The 23,841-nt window shown below is 43.1% G+C and overlaps 1 protein-coding gene across 2 annotated transcripts in view; it reads left to right on the forward strand.

Annotated features, from left to right (window-relative positions):
* The window catches only part of tubgcp4 (tubulin gamma complex component 4), a 52,803-nt gene that overhangs the window by 6,402 nt on the left and 22,560 nt on the right, over positions 1-23,841 (forward strand). For both annotated transcript variants that reach the window (XM_078532326.1, XM_078532327.1), the window contains exons 2-11: positions 3,353-3,481; positions 5,222-5,344; positions 6,421-6,474; positions 7,046-7,102; positions 9,949-10,028; positions 12,928-13,132; positions 16,258-16,423; positions 16,970-17,094; positions 18,771-18,821; positions 21,951-22,056. In XM_078532326.1, the coding sequence (XP_078388452.1) occupies positions 3,353-3,481; positions 5,222-5,344; positions 6,421-6,474; positions 7,046-7,102; positions 9,949-10,028; positions 12,928-13,132; positions 16,258-16,423; positions 16,970-17,094; positions 18,771-18,821; positions 21,951-22,056 (1,096 nt within the window). The remainder of the gene's footprint in view (positions 1-3,352; positions 3,482-5,221; positions 5,345-6,420; positions 6,475-7,045; positions 7,103-9,948; positions 10,029-12,927; positions 13,133-16,257; positions 16,424-16,969; positions 17,095-18,770; positions 18,822-21,950; positions 22,057-23,841) is intronic.

Consider the following 23,841-nt stretch of genomic DNA (forward strand, 5'->3'; position numbering starts at 1 on the left):
ACTGAAGTTCCTCATCCCTGAAACCATTCTCGTGAATCTTTTTTGCACTCTCTCAAATGCGTTCACATCCTTCCTAAAGTGCAGCACCCAGAACTGGATGCAGTCCTCTAGCTGAAGCCAAACTAGTGTCTTAAACAGTGTCTTCAACATGACCTCTCAGAATCTTTACAGTGCAGAAGGCCCATTGAGTCTGCACTGGCTCTCTGAAAGAGAATTCTACCTGTTCCCACTCCCCTGCCTTATCCCCATAACCTTGCACATTCTTTCTTTTTAGATAACAATCCAATTCCCTTTGAATACCCCAATTGAACCTGTCTCATCCACCCTCTCAGGAAGTTCGTTCCAGACTCCAACCAGCATCCGGGTGAAAAAAGTTTCCTCACATCACTTTTACTCCTTTTGCCAATTATTTTGAATCTGTGCCCTCTAATTCTTGATGTTATCTTGAGTGGGAACAGTTTCTCACTATTTACCCTGTCCATACCCCTCAGGATCTTGAATAACTCTATCAAGTCTCCTCTCAGCCACCCTTTCTCCAAGGAAATTAGTCACAACCTCTCCAATCTACCCTCATAGCTAGAGTTCTTCATCCCAGGAATCATTCTTGTGAATCTCCTCTGTACACTCTCCAATGTCTTCACATCCTTCCTCAAGTATGGCACCCAGAACTGCTTGCAGCATTCCAGATGAGTCTTGAACTTCAGATGAGGCCTAACTAGTGTCTTATACAAGTGTAACATGACCTCCTTACTCTTGTACTCAGTGCTCCTATTAATAAAGCCTAAGATGCTTCATTAACTGATCTCTCAGCATGCCCTGCCATCTTCAATGAGTTATGCACATGTACACTGAGGGCCCTCTGTTCCTGCTCCCACTTTAGAGTTTCTTCCTTTATTTTATACCATCTCTCCATATTCTTCCTGCCAAAATGAATCGCTACACACTTCTCTGCATTGAGTTTCATCTGCCACTTGTCTGCCCAATCCACCAACATGTGTATGCCCTTTTGAAGTTCAAGACTATCCTCATCACAGTTGACAACATTTCCAGTCTTTGTATCATCTGCAAATTTTGAAATCATGCCCTGAACACTAAATCGATCATTAATATATATCAGGAAGAGCAAGGGTCCCTGGGGGATTTCGCTACAAACCTTCCCCCAATCTGAAAACCAACCATTTATCACTACTGTTTTCTGTCACTCAGTCAATTTCTTATCCAAGTGCCCAAAAAAAGAGTGATCAATGCCTGAAATGGTTCTCCATTTTTTGGCAATAGGGCAGGAGTTGAGAGAGAAGATCAACCATGATCTTATTGAATGGCAGAGCAGGCTCGAAGGGCTGAATGGCCTATATTCCTGCTCCTATTTCTTATGTTCCTACATAGGGTAGTAGAGACAAAACTCCAGGATCATTCAAGAAGCAGCTAGATACTGTGATGAGAGAACCTTAGATTTGCATAGCAAGATATATTTCCAGAAGGCATTGATAAGGTGCCACATCAAAGTTTATTGTGGAAAATAAAAGCTCCTGGTGTAGTGGGTAACTTTTAACCTGGATAGAGGATTGGTTGGCTGGATGAAAACAGAGTATGCATGAATGGTCTTTGTCTGATTGGCAAGATATGATTAGTGGAGACCCACAGGGGTTTGTGCTCGGGCCTTAACTTTATTACAATTTACATCAATGACTTAGATGAGGGAAGTGAAGTCATGGTAGCTAAATTTACAGACGACACAAAGATAGGCAGGAAAGTGTGTTGTGAAGAAGACGAGGAGTTTGTAGATGGTTATAGATAAGTTGAGTGAGTGGGTAAAAATCTGGCAGATGGAGTAGAATGCGGGAGAATGTGAAGTTGTTCACTTTGGCAGGAAGAATCAAAAAGCTGAGTATTACTTAAACAGAGAGTGACTGCAGAATTCCCAGAGGGATCTAGGGCCAGAAACTTACCTACGTCGGGAGTGGCTGCGCGCCACCATTTAACGTGGGCGGGCCAATTAAGGCCCACCCAGCGTGAGGCACGGAGCTGCCTCAGGGAGATTAAGTTGCTTAAAAATTTAGTTATAAATAAAGTACAAAATTATTTAAACATGTCCTGTTATGTGACAGTGTCACATGAGCTGGGACATGTTTTTATATTTAGGAAAATGTTATCATTTAACTAATAAAAGCTTTAGAAACCTCATCCCGCTCGCGGATGAGGTTTCCTAAAAAACATGAAGGCTGCTTGGGCTCTTCGCCTGCCGCCCCCCCCACCCCCGGCCAACCTTAAGGTTGCAACTGAATTTAATTGGTTTTTTAATGGCCTTAATAGGCCGTTAACAGTTTGGCTGGTGCGCACCCGCTGAACAAAATATCTAAATGACGTCAGCGTGTCAGGCCCGCCCCTGCACGCCAACAGCAATATTCAGGCCTAGGTGTCCTCGTGCATGAGTCACAAAAAATTAGTCTGCAGACACAGCAAGTAATCAGGAAGGCTAATGGAATGTTATCCTTTATTAGGAGAGGAATTGAACATATAAGTAAGGATGTTATGCTTCCCATCTCAAATACTGTGTGTAATTTTGGTCTCTTTATTTAAGGGTGGATGTAAATGTATTGGAGGTGGTTCAGAGGAGGTTTATCAGATTGATACCTGGAATGAGTGGGTTGTCTTATGAGGATAGGTTGGACAGGCTGGGCTTGTTTCCACTGGAGTTTAGAAGAGTTAGGGGTGATTTGATTGAACTATATGAGATCCTGAATGGCCTTGACAATGTGGATGTGGAAAGGATGTTTCCTCTTGTGAGCGAGTCCAGACTAGGTGGCACTGTTTTAAAATTAGAGGTCACCCTTATGGAACAGAGACGAGGAGAAATGTTTTCTCTCAAGGAGTATGCAACTTTGGAAATCTCTGCCTCAGAAGGTGGTGAAGGCAGAGTCATTGAATATTTTTAAGGCTGAGGTAGATAGATTCTTGTTAAGCAAGGGAATCAAAGGTTATTGGGGGTAGATGGGAATGTAGAACTCAAAACACAAACAGATCAGCCAGGATCTTATTGAATGGCAGAGCAGGCTCAAGGGGCCAAATGGCCTACTCCTGCTCCTATTTTGTATGTTTGTATGATTCATATGGACCAAATCCATCATCTGTACTGATAATTTTAAACTCAATAACTCAACGTCTAAGTGCTTTATGTGTCATTCAAAGCTAATAGTTTTGATCTTTATGTTGTATGAGCTTTACTTTGAGTCAAGCACGTTATTGGCCTTGAGAAATAAGTAACTTAATAATCCCTTTCCCTAATGTGAGGCAGCTTGTGCATTTTATATTAACGGAACAAGTTGTTGTATCAGCATTGTCTCTGTTCTAGGTATCTCAGGATTTGCCGTTCCTTCATCCCAGCGAGACCAGTGTCTTGAATCGTCTGTGCAAGTTAGGCACCGACTATATTCGCTTTACAGAGTTCATTGAGCAATACACTGGACATGTGCAGCAGCAGGTAGGTTCTGTCCTGAGTGGGTTTCCTCTTCCCCTCTGTTTTGCTCTTCCTCTCCTGAATGCTCTGACTTTATATGACACACTTTACAATGACTGCTGTCTGCTACCTTGCCTGAGCCTGGATAGTGAATGTCATCAGGATATGCAGAGTTGAAAGGCATCAAAATCAATGCCATCCCTGTTGGTACCTGACCTCTCTAAGTGCATGCAGTTCCAATAGAAATCTTTGTAATATCTCAGGAGCAGGAGCCAAAGCAATGTTTCCCCTCCCTAACCCAGGGGGTGCTGAGACAGATTGTAGGGGCAGACCTGGCAAATCAGATGAGACTGTCTAACTAAGACTGGATTGAATTGAGCCTCTCCTGATCTGGATAGCTGAGTTACTCTGGCTGGCTGAGGCATTAGGGCAACTGCGATGATTTTTAACAGAGATGTTATAAAATGCAAAGTATAAGTTAAGTTTGAAGTTAATGCAATTTAACCATAGAAGTTAAGCACAGAAAAAATGCCATTGTGCCTATTCTTATGGTGGTTCTTTAATTGGAGGCGTCTATTCTAATCCCATTCCCCTTCTCCTATATCCATATTTTTTCTTTTTCAAATACTTATCTAATTTCCATTTAAATGATGTGGTGTCTGCATCAATAGCCACGTGGTAAAAAAAATTCTACGCTCTGTGTGACATTTCTTTTATTCTCATCCTAGTAATGACGTTCAATCTGATCCCTTATTATCGATATGAATAATCCAACCCCATTTATCCTGTAAAAACTTTCATAATGTTGATCTTCCTTTAATTTTTTTCTTCTTCCAGAGTATGAAACCTCCATATTTCAAGCTACTCTTCATAAACGTAACAAAGGATTACATAGAATACGTAGCAGAGAAAGAAGCCATTCAGCCCATTCACTCCATGCTGGCATTTATGCTGCACTCAAGCCTCTCAATCCCGGCATTATTCTTCATTGTCCCTTTCTAGTAATATTCCTACATGCCCAGAACGGGGCACAGTATACCAATCAATGGCCTAACCAATGTCTTGGTACAACTTCAACATTACTTCCTTGCTTTAACATTCAAAGCTCCTGTTTCAAAAGCTGATAAGCCTCTTTGCCCTTCTTAGACATTTCCATATTCATCTTCATCATTCTGTTTTTCATTTAATCTTTCTTTTGGCATAATTTTTTGAACATGCTAATAGAGACAAAATCGTTAGTGTTATTCAGAATCCCATTAGATATATGCCAGAAGCGTTATTATAGAGACACTGAGGCTATTAAGAATTCCGTATTGTAACAGGAGTGTTACTGTGAAGTGATGAGATTCCAATGAAATTCATTTTAAGAATTGGCTTCATATTAAGAATTAAACAACAAGACTATAAAGGATAATTATTTCCAATTATTTTATAACATTTTAACATTGCATTATAGATGACACATTTTAAGGTGATGCATTTAAATAGCAGGAAATGAATGCACTCAAGCAGGTTTCCTAACTATGTAATGGATACAGTAAATAGAAGCCCTTGTTGGCTACATTATAAAAACATTTGAGCACAATAGAAAGAAATGATGTGGGCAATTCAGCCCAACCACTCCATGTCAGCCTTTTCCCTCGACATGAGAAAATGGTACTAATCACATTTACCCACGCTGTTCCCATATTCTTTTAATCCCTTTTCCTTCCTCCATTCTAATCTTGCATTGACTTCGCTTATGCTGTGAGTCTTGTGTTACAGGAGTGCCACCCTTCCCAGCAGGGCCAGGCTGGATTACACGGAATTTATCTCCGTGCCTTTTGTACTGGATTAGACTCCATGCTGCAGCCCTATAGACAGGCTCTACTTGACCTTGAGCAGGAGGTAACTGTCTTCAATCTGTGTGATAATATTGTAGAAATACTAAATATGAGATGTTTAAACAATTTCACTATGAAAAAAACTCAGTGTTGATAATATTTCAATAAAGATGTCCACTGTGACTAAAGATGTAAACTGTGGGAGAACAACCAGCAATACGTTTCTGGTTTCTTTGTTTTTTCAATCTGAAGCCTGGCCTACCTGTTCTGATGTTTCAGGTGGCTGGTAAAAATTCCATGGTGCTATTTAAAGAACAGCATGGAGATCTACTGGTGTCCTGGCCAACATTCTTCCCTCAACCAACACCACTGCATCCCAAGACATGTGGTGTGCTCTTAGATGTACGAACATATGAAAATGACGACAGGCAAAGACCAGCTGGTCTATCACACCTGTTGCTTACGGCCATGGTGCCACTGGGAATCCTCAGTGCTCCCAACCACCAGTAACCTCCTGGGAGATGCCAATTCAGGGAACAACAAAACTTGGGAAATTCCTCTCTGACCTCCGAATGTGATAAAAACAAATCCCATGTCTGTACAATGACCATGAAACACGTTGCCCAATGCCCTTCTGTACATCAAAGGAGATAAGCTAGTACAGAAAGAAACAGCTTGCATTTAGATTGAACTTAGGAAAGGCACTGTCTCCTGATATTCCAAAACCCTTCGTAGCCAAGAAAGTACATTTCACATGTAGTCAATTGTATTATAGAGAAACACAGCAGCCAATTGTGCACAGCAAGTTCCCATGAGCAGCAGTGAGATACATGACCAAGTTTTCTGTTGATTTGGGGATGAATATTGTCTATATGTAAGCATGTCGCCATTCCTTCACTGTCACTGGGTCAAAATCCTGGAACTCACTCCCCTAACAGCACTGTGGGTGTACCTACACCACGGACTGCAGTGGTTCAAGAAGGCAGCTCACCACCACCTTCTTGAGGGCAATTAGAGATGGGCAATAAATGCTGGCCTAGCCAGCGATGCCCGCATCCCGTGAATGAATAAAAAAAACATTTTCTGAAGGTTGCTAATGTACATTATGAGATAACATAGTTCTTGTGTATCTACTTGCAGTTCTTGGCAGACCCACACCTCTCCATCTCACATGTGAACTACTCCTTGGATCAGGTAAGCTCATGTTGCAGTACATAGAAGCTGGCCCAGTAGTGAAATGGGGCTTGCAATCTTACTATGTCGCCCTCTGTTGCTCACAATATTGAAGGTGAATCTCCCGAATGGACTGCCGACTGACAGAGGACAATAGACTGGGTAGTCAGGAAGTTTAGGAGCTAGGACAAAGGAACAGAAATAGGACATTCAGCCCCTCAAGCCTGTTCCGCAGGCTCAACGCAGGTGATAAGGGGTAGTATCCTTGAGGATAGAGTGGAAGACTTAAATGTAATGCGATCTTAATCAGGACATGCTAGTATAGAATTATTTATTATAATTCCACAATATATTTCCATCCCACCTTTCAGGATAGTTGTTATAAGTTGTTTCTCATTGGTAATCCAGATTTGTGGCACTCCACAACAAGGAACTGGGCTGAGATTGTCCAGTCTTATTTCTTATCTGACATTTGGAGATGACAGCATGAGGAGCTGTTAACTCCATCAGCCTGGGCAGATTTGCTGAGCCAAGATGTTCTGATACAATATTGACCAGTCTTCATTATATAACAGTTTATTTCCATTCCCAGTTTCAGCTGCTGTTTCCATCTGTCATGGTGGTGGTTGAACAAATCAAATCTCAAAAGGTAAGTGTTGGTTTTAAGAGATATATTTAGGACCTAAGTTGTTGCCCAGACGTTTGCTGTTCGCAGAGCAGACTGTCTGCCTTTCTCTTGTGGCACCTATTCCATGGGATCCAAGTAACTTGTCATCTTGTTACTGCTATCCGATTTATCTCATCTCTTTTCAGCCCTGGTGATATATGGACTGGAATATACATTAGGAATGGCACAGTAGTAGCATGCTCACCTCTGGGTCAGAAGGCTGAAGCTGCTGTCTTTAGGCTGAGATGTTAAAGAGAGTCTGCCCTCTTGGGTGGACGTAAAATAACTCATGCTCTGGACAAGTAAGAGCAGAGGAGTTCTCCCCAGAGTCGTTGCTAAAATTTATCCCTCAATCAACATTAGTATAAAGCAGTTTATTTGATCATTATCACATTGGTGTTCGTGGCATATTTCTGTGTGCAAATTGGCTGCCATGTTTCCCCTCATCACAACAGTACACTTCCAAAAGAGTACTTCATTAATGTAAAGCAATTTTAAACATCCCACATTTGGGAAAAGTGTTTTGTAAATTCAAGTTCTTTTCTTTGAACTTATTGAGGAATGTTTAAAATCATTCTTGAAAAGAGATGGAACGGGAGGCTTGATAGAAGTTCCTGATGGGGTTTGATGAGCTGTTAATGGATGGGTTTTTTTTTGCAAAGTACAGAATTTTGGAACTATGGGCATAGTTTTTGCATCAGGAAAATTATACAGGCAATTCAGACAAAATGTGTTTTCTGAAGAGTCTATCAAACGGAACAAACTATCAGGGAAGGGAGTGAGAGATAAGAAACATTCTTTTTCAAAAAGAATTTACAAAAGTTTCTTCAATCTGAAAGGGTTCATGGTTATTAAATATAAATAGTGCAGAGATATCAAAAAGAAATGCAATTCTATGTACCTTGTGTCCCAGACCTACTTAATGGCTAGTTATACCATTTATATCCCAACAAATTAATATTCAGTTCAAGGTCAAATGGTCTTTGCCTTTTTAATTAACCTATCTGAGTTCTGTGATAGAGACATATCCATCAGTTTTGCAGATGTGCAGTTTTTCTGTTTGACTTTTTAAATCAGTGTGTGGTTATAATAAGTGGATTGTGCTAGTCCAAGTTCTTATGCACGATTTAGCTGTCTGGGTCGTAGGCTCTGTCATTCCATCCCTAGCTGTCTCACCCTCTCTTCCTTAAAACCTACCACTCTAAGTGCTGTCTTAATATCTCCTGTGTCTTGGAGGTCAAGTTTTGTTTGATAACACTTCTGTGAAGCAGTTTGGAGACTTTGATGTTCTGATATAATATTGTTGATACAATTCAACATACATTGAAGGTGCAAAATCATTGCAAGTTGTTGTATTTCAGGAATCTCATTAGACTTTGTTGTCACTGAGATTTCAACAGTTCTGGGAGGGTAAAAGATTCTCACTGTGTCGACTTGAACTGTGTCAACTTGAATTGTGAACAGACACCCAGCAGTAGAATGATAGATTCTACTCTCAGTGTTAGATTGTTTCTGGTGGGAGTTTATTGAACTATATAACACTTGGAGCAATTGGCAGCAGTTACAGGTCTGACACCCATCATGAGGGCAATTTGAGGTGATTGATTAAGAGTGTCACACACAGTGTAAAGTCACATTGACTTAAAACAGGATATTTTTCCTCCCAGCACATGGTGTCGGTGCATGAAATAAACCTAATAATAACACTGGTCACACCTTTCTTCAACTAGCCTTCACAACAGGTTGCATTTATGTGGCACCTTTTAAAGTAGTAAAACGCTCCAAGTCGCTTTACAGGAGTATAATCAGACAATAGTTGACATCGACCCACATGAGATATTAGGACAGATGACCGATAGCCTTGTCAAAGAGGCAGCTTCTTAAAGGAAGAAAGCGAGTTGTAGGGAGGGAATTCCAGAGCTGCAAAAAGGAAATCCCACATCATCAGAAATGACACAGATTTTGCAGCACAGACACAGGCCATTTGGACTATCTGGTCTCTACCAATGTTTGTGCTCCATAGTCCTGCCCTTCTTCATCTCATCCTATTAGAATATACTTCTGTTCTTTTCTTTTTCATGTGTTTATCTAGCTTCCCCTTAAATGTATCCATACTATTCGCCTCAATCACTCCCTGGTAGTGGGTTCCACATAACTCGCTCTTTCTACTCTCTAAATAAAGAGGTTTCCCCTGGATTCCCTATTGGATTTATTGGTGGCTATCTTCTATTGATGGCCCCTAGTTTTGGTCTCCCCTGAAGTGGGAATATCTTCTCCATGCTGCTCTATCGAACCCTTTCATGATCTTAAAAACCTCTGTTTGTTTCGCCTTTCAGTCTTGTTTTTTCTAGAGACAAGAGCCCCAGCCTGTTCAGCCTTTCCTGATAGTTACAGCTTCTCAGTTCTGGTATCACCCCAGCTCAGTCCCTGGTCTGTGTCGAATTAGCTGGTCTCAGCCAAGGCTGTATTAAAGGATGTACACTCAGCCTCTCTGTCTCAGGGCTCAAGATGGGAATACCTCTTCCCGATGATATGGAACCCTCACTTGAGACAGCATGCACGTGGATGTTGGATGAGGACAGGGTCAAGTTACCTTATTATGCTGATACTCAACATCTATGCTCTTGTCATTGGCAGCGTTAGAAGAGGGCTGCTGGTGTCTGTGTAACCTGGTGAGAGACAGGAGGAAGGGAGAATAAAATGATATCTTGAAAAATGAAATGCAATATTTTAACAGTAATGTTGAATTTTGAGCTATACTGTAAATAGGTGGCTACTGGTGGATTCAATAGGTTGGTTTTCACCGTTTCTTTGTTTTTCTACCTTAGATTCATGGCTGTCAACTTCTGGAGACCGTTCACAAACACAGCTGTGGAGGACTTCCACCAGTCCGCAGTGCATTGGAGAAGTAAGCGAACTACTGACACTCCATTCCACAGGATTCCTGTCATTGTGTAGTTACATAACCTTTGGTTGTAGACATTAAAAGCATTATTCTTTTTATTGGTAAAGTACTCATGGTGTTAAGCAGGTTCAATTAATAAATGTAAGTTATTTTTAATATACACGATGGTCATAGAGTCATAGAGGTCTACAGCACGGAACAAGACCTTTCAGCCCATCGAGTTTGCACTGGTCAAACAAGTACCTAACTATTCTAATCCCATTTTCCAGCACTAGGCCCATAGCCTTGTATGCCATGGCATCGCAAGTGCACATCCAAATACTTCTTAAATGTTATGAGAGTTTCTGCCTCTACCACCCTTTCAGGCAGTGAGTTCCAGATTCCCACCACCCTCCGGGTGAAAAAATTCTTCCTCACATCCCCTCTAAACCTCCTGCCCCTTACCTTAAACCTATGCCCCTGGTTATTGATCCCTCCACCAAGGGGAAAAGTTCCTTCCTGTCTGCCCTATCTATGCCCCTCATAATTTTATACGCCTCAATCATGTCCCCCCTCAATCTCCTCTGCTCCAGGGAAAATAACCCCAGTCTATCCAATCTCTCCTCATAATTAAAACTCTCCAGCCCAGGCAACATCCTGGTAAATCTCCTCTGCACACTCTCTAGTGCAATCACATCCTTCTTATAATGCAGATTCCAGAACTGCTAGCTGTGGCCTAACCAGCGTTTTATACAGTTCCAGCATAACCTCCCTGCTCTTATATTCTATGCCTCAGCTAATAAAGGCAAGTATCCCATATGCATTCTTAACCACCTTCTCTACCTGTCCCGCTACATTAAATTATTTATGTACTTTAAATAAAAACTAGAACCCTTACCTTTCCTTAGCTTAATCTATTTTAAACTGGAGAAAAACTGGAAAAGAGAACTGGAGAAAAACACTTGCCCACTACTCAACAATCAGCTCTCACCTTTGTGCTAACGTCACTTTTTGAAGCTCCCCTGCACTCGCGCTGGTTCTGATTTCTCCACCGCTCTCTTGCGTTGTCTTGTGATGTCACTTTTGTTATTTTCAACAAGAACTGGCTGCAGGACACTCTTCCCAGACTGCTTCACCGCTATGCTGACTGCAGGACACTCTTCCCAGACTGCTTCACTGCAATGCTGACTGCAGGGCACTCTTCCCAGACTGCTTCACTGCTCTGCTGACTGCAGGACACTCTTCCCAGACTGCTTCACTGCGATGCTGACTGCAGAGCACTCTTCCCAGTTTTGGAGCTGGGAGAGAAACTTCAGAAACTTGTTCCACATAATAACCTAGTGCCCAGAACCTGCTGACCCATGTCTTAGGTTGCAAGCATCCAGGACACTGTTTTTCATGTAACTTGGGCCTTTAAATCTCATGCATGCGCAGTAACTGCTCTCCTCTCGCTTTTGCCCTCTAAGGACTCCTGCTGATCCCCCTCCACTCCCACAGTCCTGGAGGGACCCCCCCCCCCGCCCCCCGCCACCACCCCCACCCTCCCCACTCCGGACCACCATAGTGGCCCTTGTTTTTCTTCACAAGAGTTGGTCAGCAAGAGTTGGTCACCGTGGTTGACATAGAGAATTGAATGGGAAATGTTGACATAGCAATTTACAATTGGAAATGCTGACAGAGAAATGTGACCAAAAATTCATGACAGGAGGAAGTGCTCTACACAGGATATTTAAAAGATATTTGTTTTATTGCTAAGGTTTCTCAGACTGAAGAATATTTGCTATGGCATTGGTCCTGATACTCTCATAGGTTTTTATATGGATAAACAAATTGGTACAGATGTGGTCTGCATTTTATCTTCTGCAGTCTAGCACTTCTGAAAAATGGATGGGGATAGTTCCTGATTACTGACTAAGCAACTCTTTGTTTACGCCAGTGTTCTTCCTAATGCAGCCTAGGGCCTATGTACAGCCCAACTCTCCCTCTGCCACCTACTGCCTAGGATGCTCCTGGGCCTTCATTCATGGTGAGCCTGGCAGTGGGAAAAAGCCTGATCTCTCCTTTCATATTCAGTGAGACAAAACAAAAGGGATGCTATTAGGAGGCAAGGCTATTCCACCACCTATAGGACTAGTGTAGGGGCGTATTAAAACTGCGAGTCCTGTAATGTTCGCCCCTGAATGCCGCAGTCCAGATTCAGGAGCTGAGCATGCTGGAAACAGCAGATGCTGTTTTCCTGAGAGCGGTCCTTATACAGCAAACTGCTTCAGACTGCTACCCTTGAGATGGGGAGGGGAATTCCTTCTAGACCAGAGGAAATGGGAGAGCGACATGTGCCTAACTCAATCTCTAATAATACTTTACAATTTTATTATTGCTTCGTTACAGTATTTGCTATCAACAGCAGGACAGGAGGATTTTTAAATTCCCTAACCTAAATAAAGGGTGAAGGTTCAGGATGCCACAGAGGTTAAAATATTTCGAAGGGAAGATGAGAAGTGACAGTTAGGTGACGTCAAGCTTGGATTTTAAAAGCATTGGAAAAAATGGGAGCTTTTGAGGGTGATCAGGATTAGGGTAGCTTTGATAATCTGGGAAAAATAAGTGTGAGACAAAGGCAAGAATGATATATTTCTATAACACCTTTCAAAACCTCATGATGTCCCAGAGCACTTTAAAACCAATTAAGTAGTTTTGAAGTGTAGCCACTGTTGTAATGACATAGGAGAAGGTTGCGTCTGTCTTGATTTGCAGTGGCTATGAAGGCAGGTGGAAGAGCATATAGAAATTAATATTGGGAACTTAGTCGGACAGGAAGTAACTGAAAGGAACAAAGATCATAATAGTACTGATAAAATAGAGAAAAGAGTTGATGTTTATAGGTCCATGTGTGATGGTAAGTTGATGTGCTTCCCCAATTCAGGATCCTAGCAGTGTGTCACGGTGTGATGTACAAGCAGTTATCTGCGTGGATGCTGCACGGGTTGTTGTTGGACAAGTATGAGGAGTTCTTTATCAAGCAAGGGCCTTCCTCTGGCAATGTTGGCACCCAGCCTGAGGAGGAAGAGGACGAAGATTTGGGAATCAGAGGCTTGACTGGGAAGCAGCTGCGGGAACTTCAAGACCTGGTAAGGACAAGAAGCACCAAAAGTAGAAATGACTCAAATTTGTAAAGAAGTACCAGAAGTTCCTGTAAAGCTGTATGAATTTACAAGCTGACAGATGGTAACTGTACATTAAAGAAGTGCATTCCTTCATTATCAGCTTCACTCAATGTTACAGTAGTGTGAGTACCGCACCTTCTCATGGTGTCTTGCGAACTGTTTAATAGTAGAAGCAGGACAAAAAGGAAATAGCAGTGGAAAAAAGATCTGGTTAAAACTGTGGTCCTAAGTTAGTAATTTAGTTTTACAGAATCTTAGAATTTTAACGGCACAGAAGGAGGCCATTCGGCCCATCGTGTCTGCACTGGCTCTCCGAATGAGCATTATGACCGAGTGCCATTGCCCTGCTTTTTCCCCGTACCCCTCTGCGTTGTTTCTATTCAAATAGTCATCTAATGCCCTCTTCAATGCCTCGATTGAACCTGCCTCCACCACACTTCCAGGCAGCGCATTCCAGACCCAAACCACTCGTTGTGTGAAAAAGTTTTTTCTCACGTCACATTTGCTTCTTTTGCAAACCGCTTTAAACCTGTGCCCTCTCGTTCTTGATCCTTTTACGAGAGGGAACAGCTTCTCCCTATATACTCTGTCCAGCCCCCTCATGATTTTGAAACGCTCTGTCAAATCTCCTCTTAGCCTTCTTCTCTCCAAAGAGAACAGTCCCAACCTCTCCAATCTATCTTAGTAACTGAAGTTTCTCATCCCTGGAACCATTCTTGTAAACCTCTCCCGCACTCTCTCCAATGTGTTCACATCCTTCCTATAATGTGGCGCCCAGAACTGTACACAATATTCCAACTGAGGTCTAACAAGTGTCTTATATAAATTCAGCATAAGCTCCTTGCTCTTGTATTCTATGCCAATATTAATAAAGCCCAGGGTACTATATGTTTTATTAACTGCTCTCTCCACCTGCCCTGCCACCATCAATATCTATGCACATATACACCCAGGTCTTTCTGCTCCTGCACCTCCTTCAAAATTTCACCCCTTATTTTATATTGTCTGTCCATGTTCTTCCTACCAAAATGCATCATCTCACACTTCTCCGCATTGAACTTCATCTGCCACCTATCTGCCCACTCCACCAACTTGCCTATGTCCTTTTGAAGTTCTACACTGTCCACCTCACAGTTTACAACCATATCACCCGCAAACTTTGAAATTGTCCCCTGCACACCAAGATCTAGATCATTAACATATATCAGGAAAAGCAAGGGTCTCAATACCGACCCCTGGGGAACTTCACTACAAACCTCCCTCCAGCCCGAAAAATATCTGTTGACCATTACTCTCTGCTTCCTACTTTTCAGCCAATTTTGTACCCACGTTCTTTCTAAGTGTATATCATTCTATCTGTTTATGACTTTAGTTAAGATGGTTTGAATTCAGACAGAGCTACTGCAGCCATTCACATACAGGATTCAAAAATGTTCAGAGTTATTCACTTCAACAGTTTTGCTTCATCCTGCCTTTCTGCTGCAATGTTTTGTAATTTTATTTAAGCAGCATCGACTTGGAGAAGTTATTCAACCTGACAGCGTGAAAGAGCTGAATTAATAGACATAGCTGAAGTGCCCCAGGTTAAAGACCATATCACCATCGATGTTCATTCAGCTTCCCTTGTTTAGCTAGGCTCCTTCTAGCCTCTTGCCTTTGCGTCACCATCTTTTCACCTCTGGGAGCTGACTTGGAAAGTGGCCTAAACTGGTGGGATGGAAAGTCTGCCACCCAGCTGCCAGGTGCAAGGAGTTTGAGCAGTCTCAGGCCAGTACAAATTGAGATTTTCCATGGAATTGTTGTCTCTGACCACATTATACTTTAACTGGCAGTGCTTGAGACAAGGTGCCAAAGTGGAAAGGCGTTGCTTTCCCCCCCAGCGCTGACAGAGAAGAGATTTACATTTATCACAGCTCTCAAATGCAAAAGCAAGAGAAAAAAAGGAAAGACTGGCATTTTATAGCGCTTTCTATAACCCCAGGCTATCCCAAAGTGCTATACAGACAAATAAATATTTTTGATGTGTAGTCATTGTTGCAGTGTTTTTGTCGTGGCTCAGTTGGTAGCGTGCTTACCTCTGGGTCACAAGGTTCCGGGTTCAAGTTCCACTCCAGGGCCTGAGCACACAAATCGAGGCTAACACTCGAGTGCAGCACTGAGGGTACCGCCTTTTAGATGAGGTGTTAAACCGAGGCCCCATCTGCCTGCTCGGGTAGATGCAAAAGATCCGGTGACACTATTTTGAAAAAAGAACAGGGGAGTTATCCCTGGAGTCCTGCGTCCAATATTTATCCTTTATTCAAGAGCACAAAATAAAACACATTATCAGGTCGTTTGGGGAATTTGCAGATTGGCTGCTGCATTTTCTACATTACAACAGTGAATACACTTCAGAAAGTGCTTCAGCCCAGAAGCAGTGAAAAGTGCTATATACAGGCAAATCTTCCTTTTCCTTTTTTAACGTGGGAGAGGTGGCAGCCTGTTTGCCTGTGCCTGTCAGCACAGCAAGGTCCCACAAACAGCATGTGATAACCTGCTTCTCATTGATGTGAGTTCACATCACCCTCCGCGCAGAGTGATTCGAGTGCAGTGACATACGTTATGTAGGCACATGCAACAGCACAGAATGATCCCACAAACTGCAGTGAATTAATTGAAGGTCTGATTTTGATGGGGGTTATTTGAGAGCGGAGTATTGATCCAGTTGCCAGCAGATGCTAGCGATCTCATGGGAATATTCAAAGGGTCTCATTGCTTTGTGCATAAAGGCTGTCATAGTTTCCTACATATCAATAGTTGCTGCACTTCAGATTAATTAACTGTGTGTTAAAATGTTTTTGGGCTTATTTTGAGGGAAAAAAAAAAGACTTTTCCGTAGATTACAATAGGGACCATTCTTCAAAAAGTACTTAGTAGTTGTGAGTTGTGAGGACCCAAAAGATCCTTATATAACTGCAAGTTTTCTCGCTACGCAGGTCCTGCACGGGAGGGCTGTCCTGATAATTTGCTTTGTATTTGGTGATGGTATGTAATTGATTGGACAATGCCATGTTGTACCATGTGCTGACTATTTTGTATCTTTCTGATAGCGGCTAATTGAAGAGGAGAACATGCTGGCTACGTCTCTGAAGCAGTTTTCACTGCGAGCTGAGATGCTGCCCTCATACATCCCCGTGAGGGTGGCAGAGAAGATCCTGTTTGTGGGAGAGTCCGTGCAGATGTTTGAGAATCAGAACGTGAATCACACCCGTGCGGGTAGGGCTCAGTGTTTGGACTTTGTCTGACGTTCAGTGGGCCGCTGCAGCGCCCAACGTGCTTCCCCAACGTGCCAGGCTGGGAAAGCCACTGGTTTGATCTCTGATCCTTTTGCTGGGACAGCTGATCTCTCGCCAAGTGCACTGTGTGGTCTGACAAGCTACACTTGTAAGATCAGTTTCTACCACCACCCTCTTAGAGCACCTAGAGATGGAAAATAAATGTGGCCTCAACAGCATCACCTACATCGCAAGGGCTAGTTTAAATAAACAGTGATAAGTTCAGGAGAGCTCGGTGGAAGGGATTAGCAGCAGATCCTTCTTATTTTAAATAGAAACAGAAAATGCTAGAAATGTGCAGTGATTTAAATGGCTAGTTACACCTTATTTCCAATGATTAACCTGACTTACAGGCATTTTGTGAAAAATTGCAGTACAAGATTGGTTAAATTAAATTAAATTTCCCATACGCAGGTGGTGCTGTCGATGTTTTTTTTCCTTCCCTACAGAGCCTGTTAATGCTGGACTTTCTGTGTGTGTTCTGCAGGGTCCATTTTAAAGAACCAGGAGGATACCTTTGCAGCAGAACTGCATACGCTCAAACAACAGCCCCTTTTCAATCTCGTGGATTTTGAAAATCTGATAGACAGGATCAGAAGCACGGTGGCTGAGGTAAGAAAGGGGGAAATCGTCAGATTAATTGGAGGGGTTTATGCTGATGCAGTCGTACATTATTCTAGCCATAGCGTTTACCAGCATGCACGCTGATGCATGAGGCTGCTGACCTGAGTTCATCCTGATGTCTTAATGAGTAAATCCAGGCCTGTGTTTGGTGCTAAACCCTACGGACCAGGAGGGTCCCAGACTGTGCTGCGTTAGCTGCTCACAATGTTATCAAAGGAGGGGCAGTAGGATGGGAGGGTTTTAAAATTCTGTAATTCAAATAAAAGGCAAAGATGCTTACAGCTTCATACTCTTGACCTTCATACTCTTTGGTCAAAGTTGGGTAAAATTAGTCACGGTTAATGCTCCTCATTCCTATTCAAAAATCTCTGCAAGAGAGAGAGAGACCCAGATTTTTGCCCCTGGGTCAGGTGTGTAGAGGCTGTCGAATTTCTGGCTCTGCGAATCTGACCTTTAAAAACAGCCGTCTGCAGTTGGGATTTTCATTCCGGGGGTGGGGTGGTGGGCTGGGTTGGATTAGAAGGCAAGCCTGCTGCCCCCAGAGCGAGTGCGGAGGCTGCCGGATGCAGAGGCAAGCTGGGCGGAAGACCTGCCTCTGTTCTCCGGCATCTTATCGATTTAAATTTTAAAAAAGGATTAAAACAAAAAAACAGACCTCATCCCTCAGTGCCCACCCTTCACAACCCCCCAAACACTCCCCATGCCCCAACCATCCAACCTATGCCACCTCATGGCCCCTCATATCCCCTATACCAACCCATGCCTCTCTACCCATCCTATGTCCCTTAAGAGCCCCTATGCCAACTTAATGCCAACTCACCCCAACTCATGCCCTTACCCTCTCCATGTCAACAAACCTAGTATTCTTTGACAGCTTTGACAATTCTAATGAGTTAATGCACTTTTTACGTGCAATTGTTTACACACGTTTACTTTTAACCCCAAAGGGTGCCTTACCTCTCCCAAAGATGTCCTGGGATCATATCCAAAAGGGTGCCCAAAACGGATCCACCAAGTTCAGACCAGCTCTTTCCTGGTCTAATCTGCATACTTCAGCTTTCATATTCCTGGCCGACCAAAATCCCACGTCACTGGAGGCAGCTGGTGATTAAAATGGCCGGCTGCCTCTGTAAACCGTGCATATGTGAACCCTGACCCAACTCCAGTCCTGCCTCCAGTCCCCCACCCCCACCACGAAAATAGGAAGTGCCCTGTTTGGAGGCGGGAGTTAGAATTTCCTCGTCTGCTACTTTCACCGCAATGGAGAGGGTCCTCAACATGGTGAAAATCTGGTCAAGAGTCTTTTCATGGATTTTGGATGGGGACAGAATTAGACTCGGCTATGATGCCCCCACAATCACCATTTTATGGTCAAGCTTGAAGAAAGATAATTTGCTGCTTACTGGAAGGCTGGCTTGCCAATGCCACAGCTATGGGACCACACTGCAACAAGGGGTTAGTGCCTTCAGGAAAGTTGGGGTGGGCTGGGGGAGACTCTAGGCGTGTAGTTGAGCTGAGGTGACATTTTTAGGATAACCATTGGGTCGTGTCTCTGTTCCTATGGCCCTTGCAGCGGGTGCTGGTGCACTCCTATATTCCATCTCCAATCAGATGGTTATTTCAGAGCTTTGAGTAACCCCGTGTTTCTCTTTGTGTATAACCAGCATCTATGGAAGTTGGTGGTGGAAGAGGCTGGACTATTGGGACAACTTAAGGTGAGACTAACCAGCAGTCAACTATTCAGCTTGTCTGTCATTCTTAATTATGCTGCTTTTAACAGATCCCAAAACAGTTACTGACTTTACTTTTGGACTCATGTTCAGATCCAGTCTTACATCTGCCCTATTTAAAATTCGTCCATGGGATATGGGTGTCACTGGTTAGGCCAGCATTTATTACCCAAAGGGCATTTAAGAGTCAATCATGTTGCTGTGGGTCTGGAGTCACATGTCGGCCAGACCAGGTAAGGACGGCCGATTTCCTTCCCTGAAGGACACTAGTGAACCAGATGGATTTTTACAACAATCGGCAATAGTTTCATGGTCATCATCAGACTTTTAATTCCAGATTTTTATTGAATTCAAATGTCACCATCTGCTGTGGTGGAATTCGAACCCGGGTCCCCAGAGCATTACCCTGGGTTGCTGGAATACTAGTCCAGCAACAATGCCACTGCCTCCCCCTGTATCGCGTGTTAACAGTTATTTATTGTAAAATGAAAGGCTTACATTTATATAGTGCCTTTCATAACCTCAGGATATCCCAAAGCTCTTTACAGCCATTGGAATATTTTTGAACTGTAGTCACTATTGTAATGTAGGAAACACAGCAGCCAATTTGCACGCGGCAAGTTCTCACAAACAGCAGTGTGATTATGACCAGATGATCTGTTTTAGTGAGGTTGGTTGAGGCATAAATATTGGCCAGGACATCAGGGGCAACTCCCCTGATCTCTTTGAGATAGTGCCATGGGATCTTTTGCATTCACCTTAGAGGACAGGTGGGGTCCTCAGTTTAACATCTCAACCGAAAGTGGCATCTCTGACAACGCGGTACTCCGTCAGTGCTGCACGAAGAGTGCCATTTAATCCAAGGTACTTTGAAATGATATGACATAATATATGCAAGCTTGCATTCTTTCTATGTTGGATGAATTGAGTTTGATTGTTCTCAATCTCTTAAATAACAAAGCTATCTTAATTCAATTCAGCACTAATCATATCAATGAAAGTTTGTTCTTTCAGTTGGAACTGAGTTTTCATTCCCATTCATTGCGGCCAAAAGCTGACAAGTGGAGAAAATGGAAAAATGTCTCTCAGCTGCAGTAAAGGGAACTGCCCTCGGGCAGAGTTTTATAACTCTGTCACGCTGGGGGCGGGGCCAGGGCTGTAAAATGCAGCGAGCCGTTCAAATGGCCCGTTGACTTCGGCAGCACCGTAAAGTCCCGCCGGTGTAAAATTCCACCGCCTAAGGTTGGAGCGGATGCACGTTGTTGGGATGCACAGAGTAGGACGAGCTTTACCCTGCATTTAATTCATGCTTTAACTCATCTGAAAGTGCTTGATACTGACACCTGATGGTGGAACTAGGAAGTACAGTATTTGTTTCCCCCAGTACTAAGGGCCTTCACTTTTCTACATTGCAAATTCACAAAAGCTTGAAAAGTTTTTTTTAAAAAGGGAGAATTAGCTGTTTCTGTTTGTGAAGCTATGATGCTGCAAGTTAGATGCAGTTCAGATGCAAAGCCGCTACCTGCAGTAATGCCCAGTACTTATTAATATTTAATGAAAAGCTTCCACTATATTTACACTGAATGTGCTATTTAATTCAAGGCTACATTTGCAGCTTTCGAGATGCTAAATCTTTAGGATTATATAAATGTGACACATTGTTGACTAGTTTTTCTCCGACATATATGTGGATAATTGTTTCCAAAAAGACTCTGCAGTTTCAACACTCACAATAGAAACTTTTATTTCACAATTAAGAAGTATTTAACAAGACAATATATTGTCGCTCTTCCATCGCTATCTCAGTCCAACAGCTGCTGAAACCCTCATCCATTTTATCATTATCTCCAGGCTTCATATCCCACTGCGCTTCCCTAGATACATATTCCACAGCCTCAACCAGGGAGCTGCTGCCCATATCCCAGCCCCAAATAAGTCCTGCTGACCACTTTTCACCCCACTCCTTCCGTCCTAAGAGGAAAGAACTTTCATTTATATAACTTCTTTCACAACCTCAGGACATCCTAAAGTGCTGACGGCCAATGAAATGTAGTTATATAGTAATACAGGGAAACACTAACTAATTGTGCGTACATCAAGGTACCATGAACAGTAATGAGATAAATGTCTTGATAATATTTTAGTAATGTTGTTTGGGGGCGAAATACTAATGAGGACACCGGGGAACTCCCAGACTCTTCTCCAAAACAGTTGCATGGGCTCTTTTATGTCCATCTAAAGAGCAGATGGGGCCTTTAGGGGAAGCGATGGTGTAGTGGTTTTGTCGTTGGACTAATAATCCAGAGACCCAGGGTAATGCCCTGGGGACCCAGGTTTGAATCCCGCCACGGCCGATGGTGGAATTTGAATTCAATAAAAATCTGGAATTAAAAGTCTAATGATGACCATGAAACCATTGTCGATTGTTGTAAAAACCCATCTGGTTCACTAATGTCCTTCAGGGAAGGAAATCTGCTGTCCTTGCCTGGTCTGGCCAACGTGTGACTCCAGACCCACAGCAATGTGGTTGACTCTTAAATATCCCCTAAACAGAGCAATTAGGGATGGGCAATAAATGCTGGCCTAGCCAGCGATGCCCACATCCCATGAATGAATTAAAAAAAAAAAGATTTAACATCTCACTGGAAAGCTGGCACCTCTGACAGTGCAGCACTCCCTTAGTACTGCAGTGAGAGTGCTGGCCTAGATTATGTGTTCATGTCTCTGGAGTGGGACTTGAACTCCGATGCGATAGCGCTACCACTGAGTCAAGACTAAGACTGTTATCTCAAAACTATGCCATATGCCCCATTTCAGGCTATTAGTATTCTCCCTTAGCGCTAACTAATGTACCTTAATGTGGTAACTTAATGTACCACAGCTCCTGTCTTCAACATTGGTATGTCCTGTGTGACGAGCCTTAGCTCTTCACTTGGGTCCCTCAAAAGAAAATTGCTTGTCATTTATGGGGAGGACTAGAGATCAGCACTGAGCTGTTTACTTTACTTCCCTTGCATTTCTTCTGCTGCATTGGTAAATACAAGTTAAAAGCCATTGACTAACAGGTGTAGGTTTCACTAAATATTGTTGGATCTGTCCTGGGGTGTTTTACAGATCATCAAAGATTTCTATCTGCTGGGTCGAGGGGAACTCTTTCAGGCTTTCATCGACAGTGCACAGCATTTACTGAAGACTCCACCAACTGCAGTCACCGAACATGGTAAAGTAAGATTACTAACAGGAGGGAGGGGGGTGCTGGTGTTGGGAACAGAATGCTAGTGTTACCAGGTGCGTTTTCTGAATATCAGATGATTCCCTTGACACCGCGTGGAAAAACTCTGAAATCACAATTTCACTAGACATACTGAGCAGAAGGCATCCTCCTGCATTTATTTAAAATGTCTCTAGACAGAGGAAATTAATGCCCACAGATACTTTGTCAAAGTAATGTAACGGAGCTTACATGATTGTGCTCCAAATATACTGCCTCGCAGGCTCCTTCACCTCCCTCTCTCTACTCTTAAATCTCAACTCAGTAGATTTTTGCTATTTAGGTGTATTAAGAGGAATGAAGCCAAGGTGGGTAGGTGGGTGGAATTAGGATATAGATCAGCATGAATGGTTAGAGGGGCTGAATGGTCTCCTATTCCTATGTTCCTGCTCACCGCATGAATTTGAGACCTTTGACTGTTTTCTCTCTCAAACCTATTCTTGCCCAGGACCTCAAAGCTCTGGAACCCAAGTTTGGCTTCACTGTTTTCTGCTTTATCTTTTTAGATTAATGAGGCTTTAAACTCTGGAAGCGCCTCTGATAAATCTCTTTGTCTTTCTGCCTTTCTTCATGCTTTCAGAAGACTCCTCAAAAGCTAACTCCATGACCATGCCTTCAGTCACATTTCTCTGGGGCTAACAGACCCTGTACTCCTGTAGCTTCTGTAATGCCATGGCTCAGGTTTCCTGCTTGTTGTCTTCTATGTGGCCCCTAGACGTACAGAACTGAGGTTGAACCTCAGACCTTCTAGTCTCTGTGACTCAATCCCAAGACATTCACTGTTGGGTTCCAGCTCTTTTCCCACTGGTCTCTGTGAATGTTTAAATGAACATTTAAGAAAAAAATTTTTTTTTTTTTTTGGTTTTATTCAGTCATGGGATGTGGGCTTTGCTGGCTAGGCCAGCTTTTATTGCCCATCCCTAGCTACCCTTGAGAAGGTGGTGGTGTGCTGCCTTCTTGAACTGCTACAAGCCCTGTGGTGTAGTCACACCCACAGTGCTGTTAGGGAGGGAGTTCCAGGATTTTGACCCAGCCACAGTGAAGGAATGGTGATATATTTCCAAGTCAGGATGGTGAGCTACTTGGAGGGGGACCTCCAGGTGGTGATGTTCCCATGTATCTGCTGCCCTTGTCCTTCTAGATGGTAATGGTTGTGGGTTTGGAAGATGCTGTCAAAGGAACCTTGGTAAATTCCTGCAGTGCATCTTGTAGATGGTACACACTGCTGCTACTGTGTGTCGGTGATGGAGGGGTTGAATGTTTGTGGATGTGGTGCCAATCAAGGGGGCTGCTTTGTCCTGGACAGTGTCAAGCTTCTTAAGTGTTGTTGGAGCAGCACTGATCCAGGCAAGTGGGGAGGAGTATTCCATCACACTCCTGACTTGTGCCTTGTAGATGGTGGACAGGCTTTGGGGAGTCAGGAGGTGAGTTACTCATCGCAGGATTCCCAGCCTCTGACCTGCTCTTGCAGCCGCAGTATTTATATGGCTAGTCCAGTTCAGTTTTGCAAATGAATATTGTTGTTCACTGCTGCACTGAGACTTTCACTGGAAATCTCTGAAATTAAAAAGAAGCTTATCATGAGATGCCTTGATATTCTTCACTCACTGACTCCGGGAGGATGGCCTCCCCAGCTGGTAGCCACATCAAGACTGACCACATCTCTCTGGGGCTAACAGACCCTGTACTCCTGTAGCTTCTGTGATGCCATGGCTCAGGTTTCCTGCTTGTTGT

The sequence above is a fragment of the Cetorhinus maximus genome, chromosome 30 (assembly GCF_964194155.1).
Source record: "Cetorhinus maximus chromosome 30, sCetMax3.hap1.1, whole genome shotgun sequence".
Taxonomy (NCBI): Eukaryota; Metazoa; Chordata; class Chondrichthyes; order Lamniformes; family Cetorhinidae; genus Cetorhinus; species Cetorhinus maximus.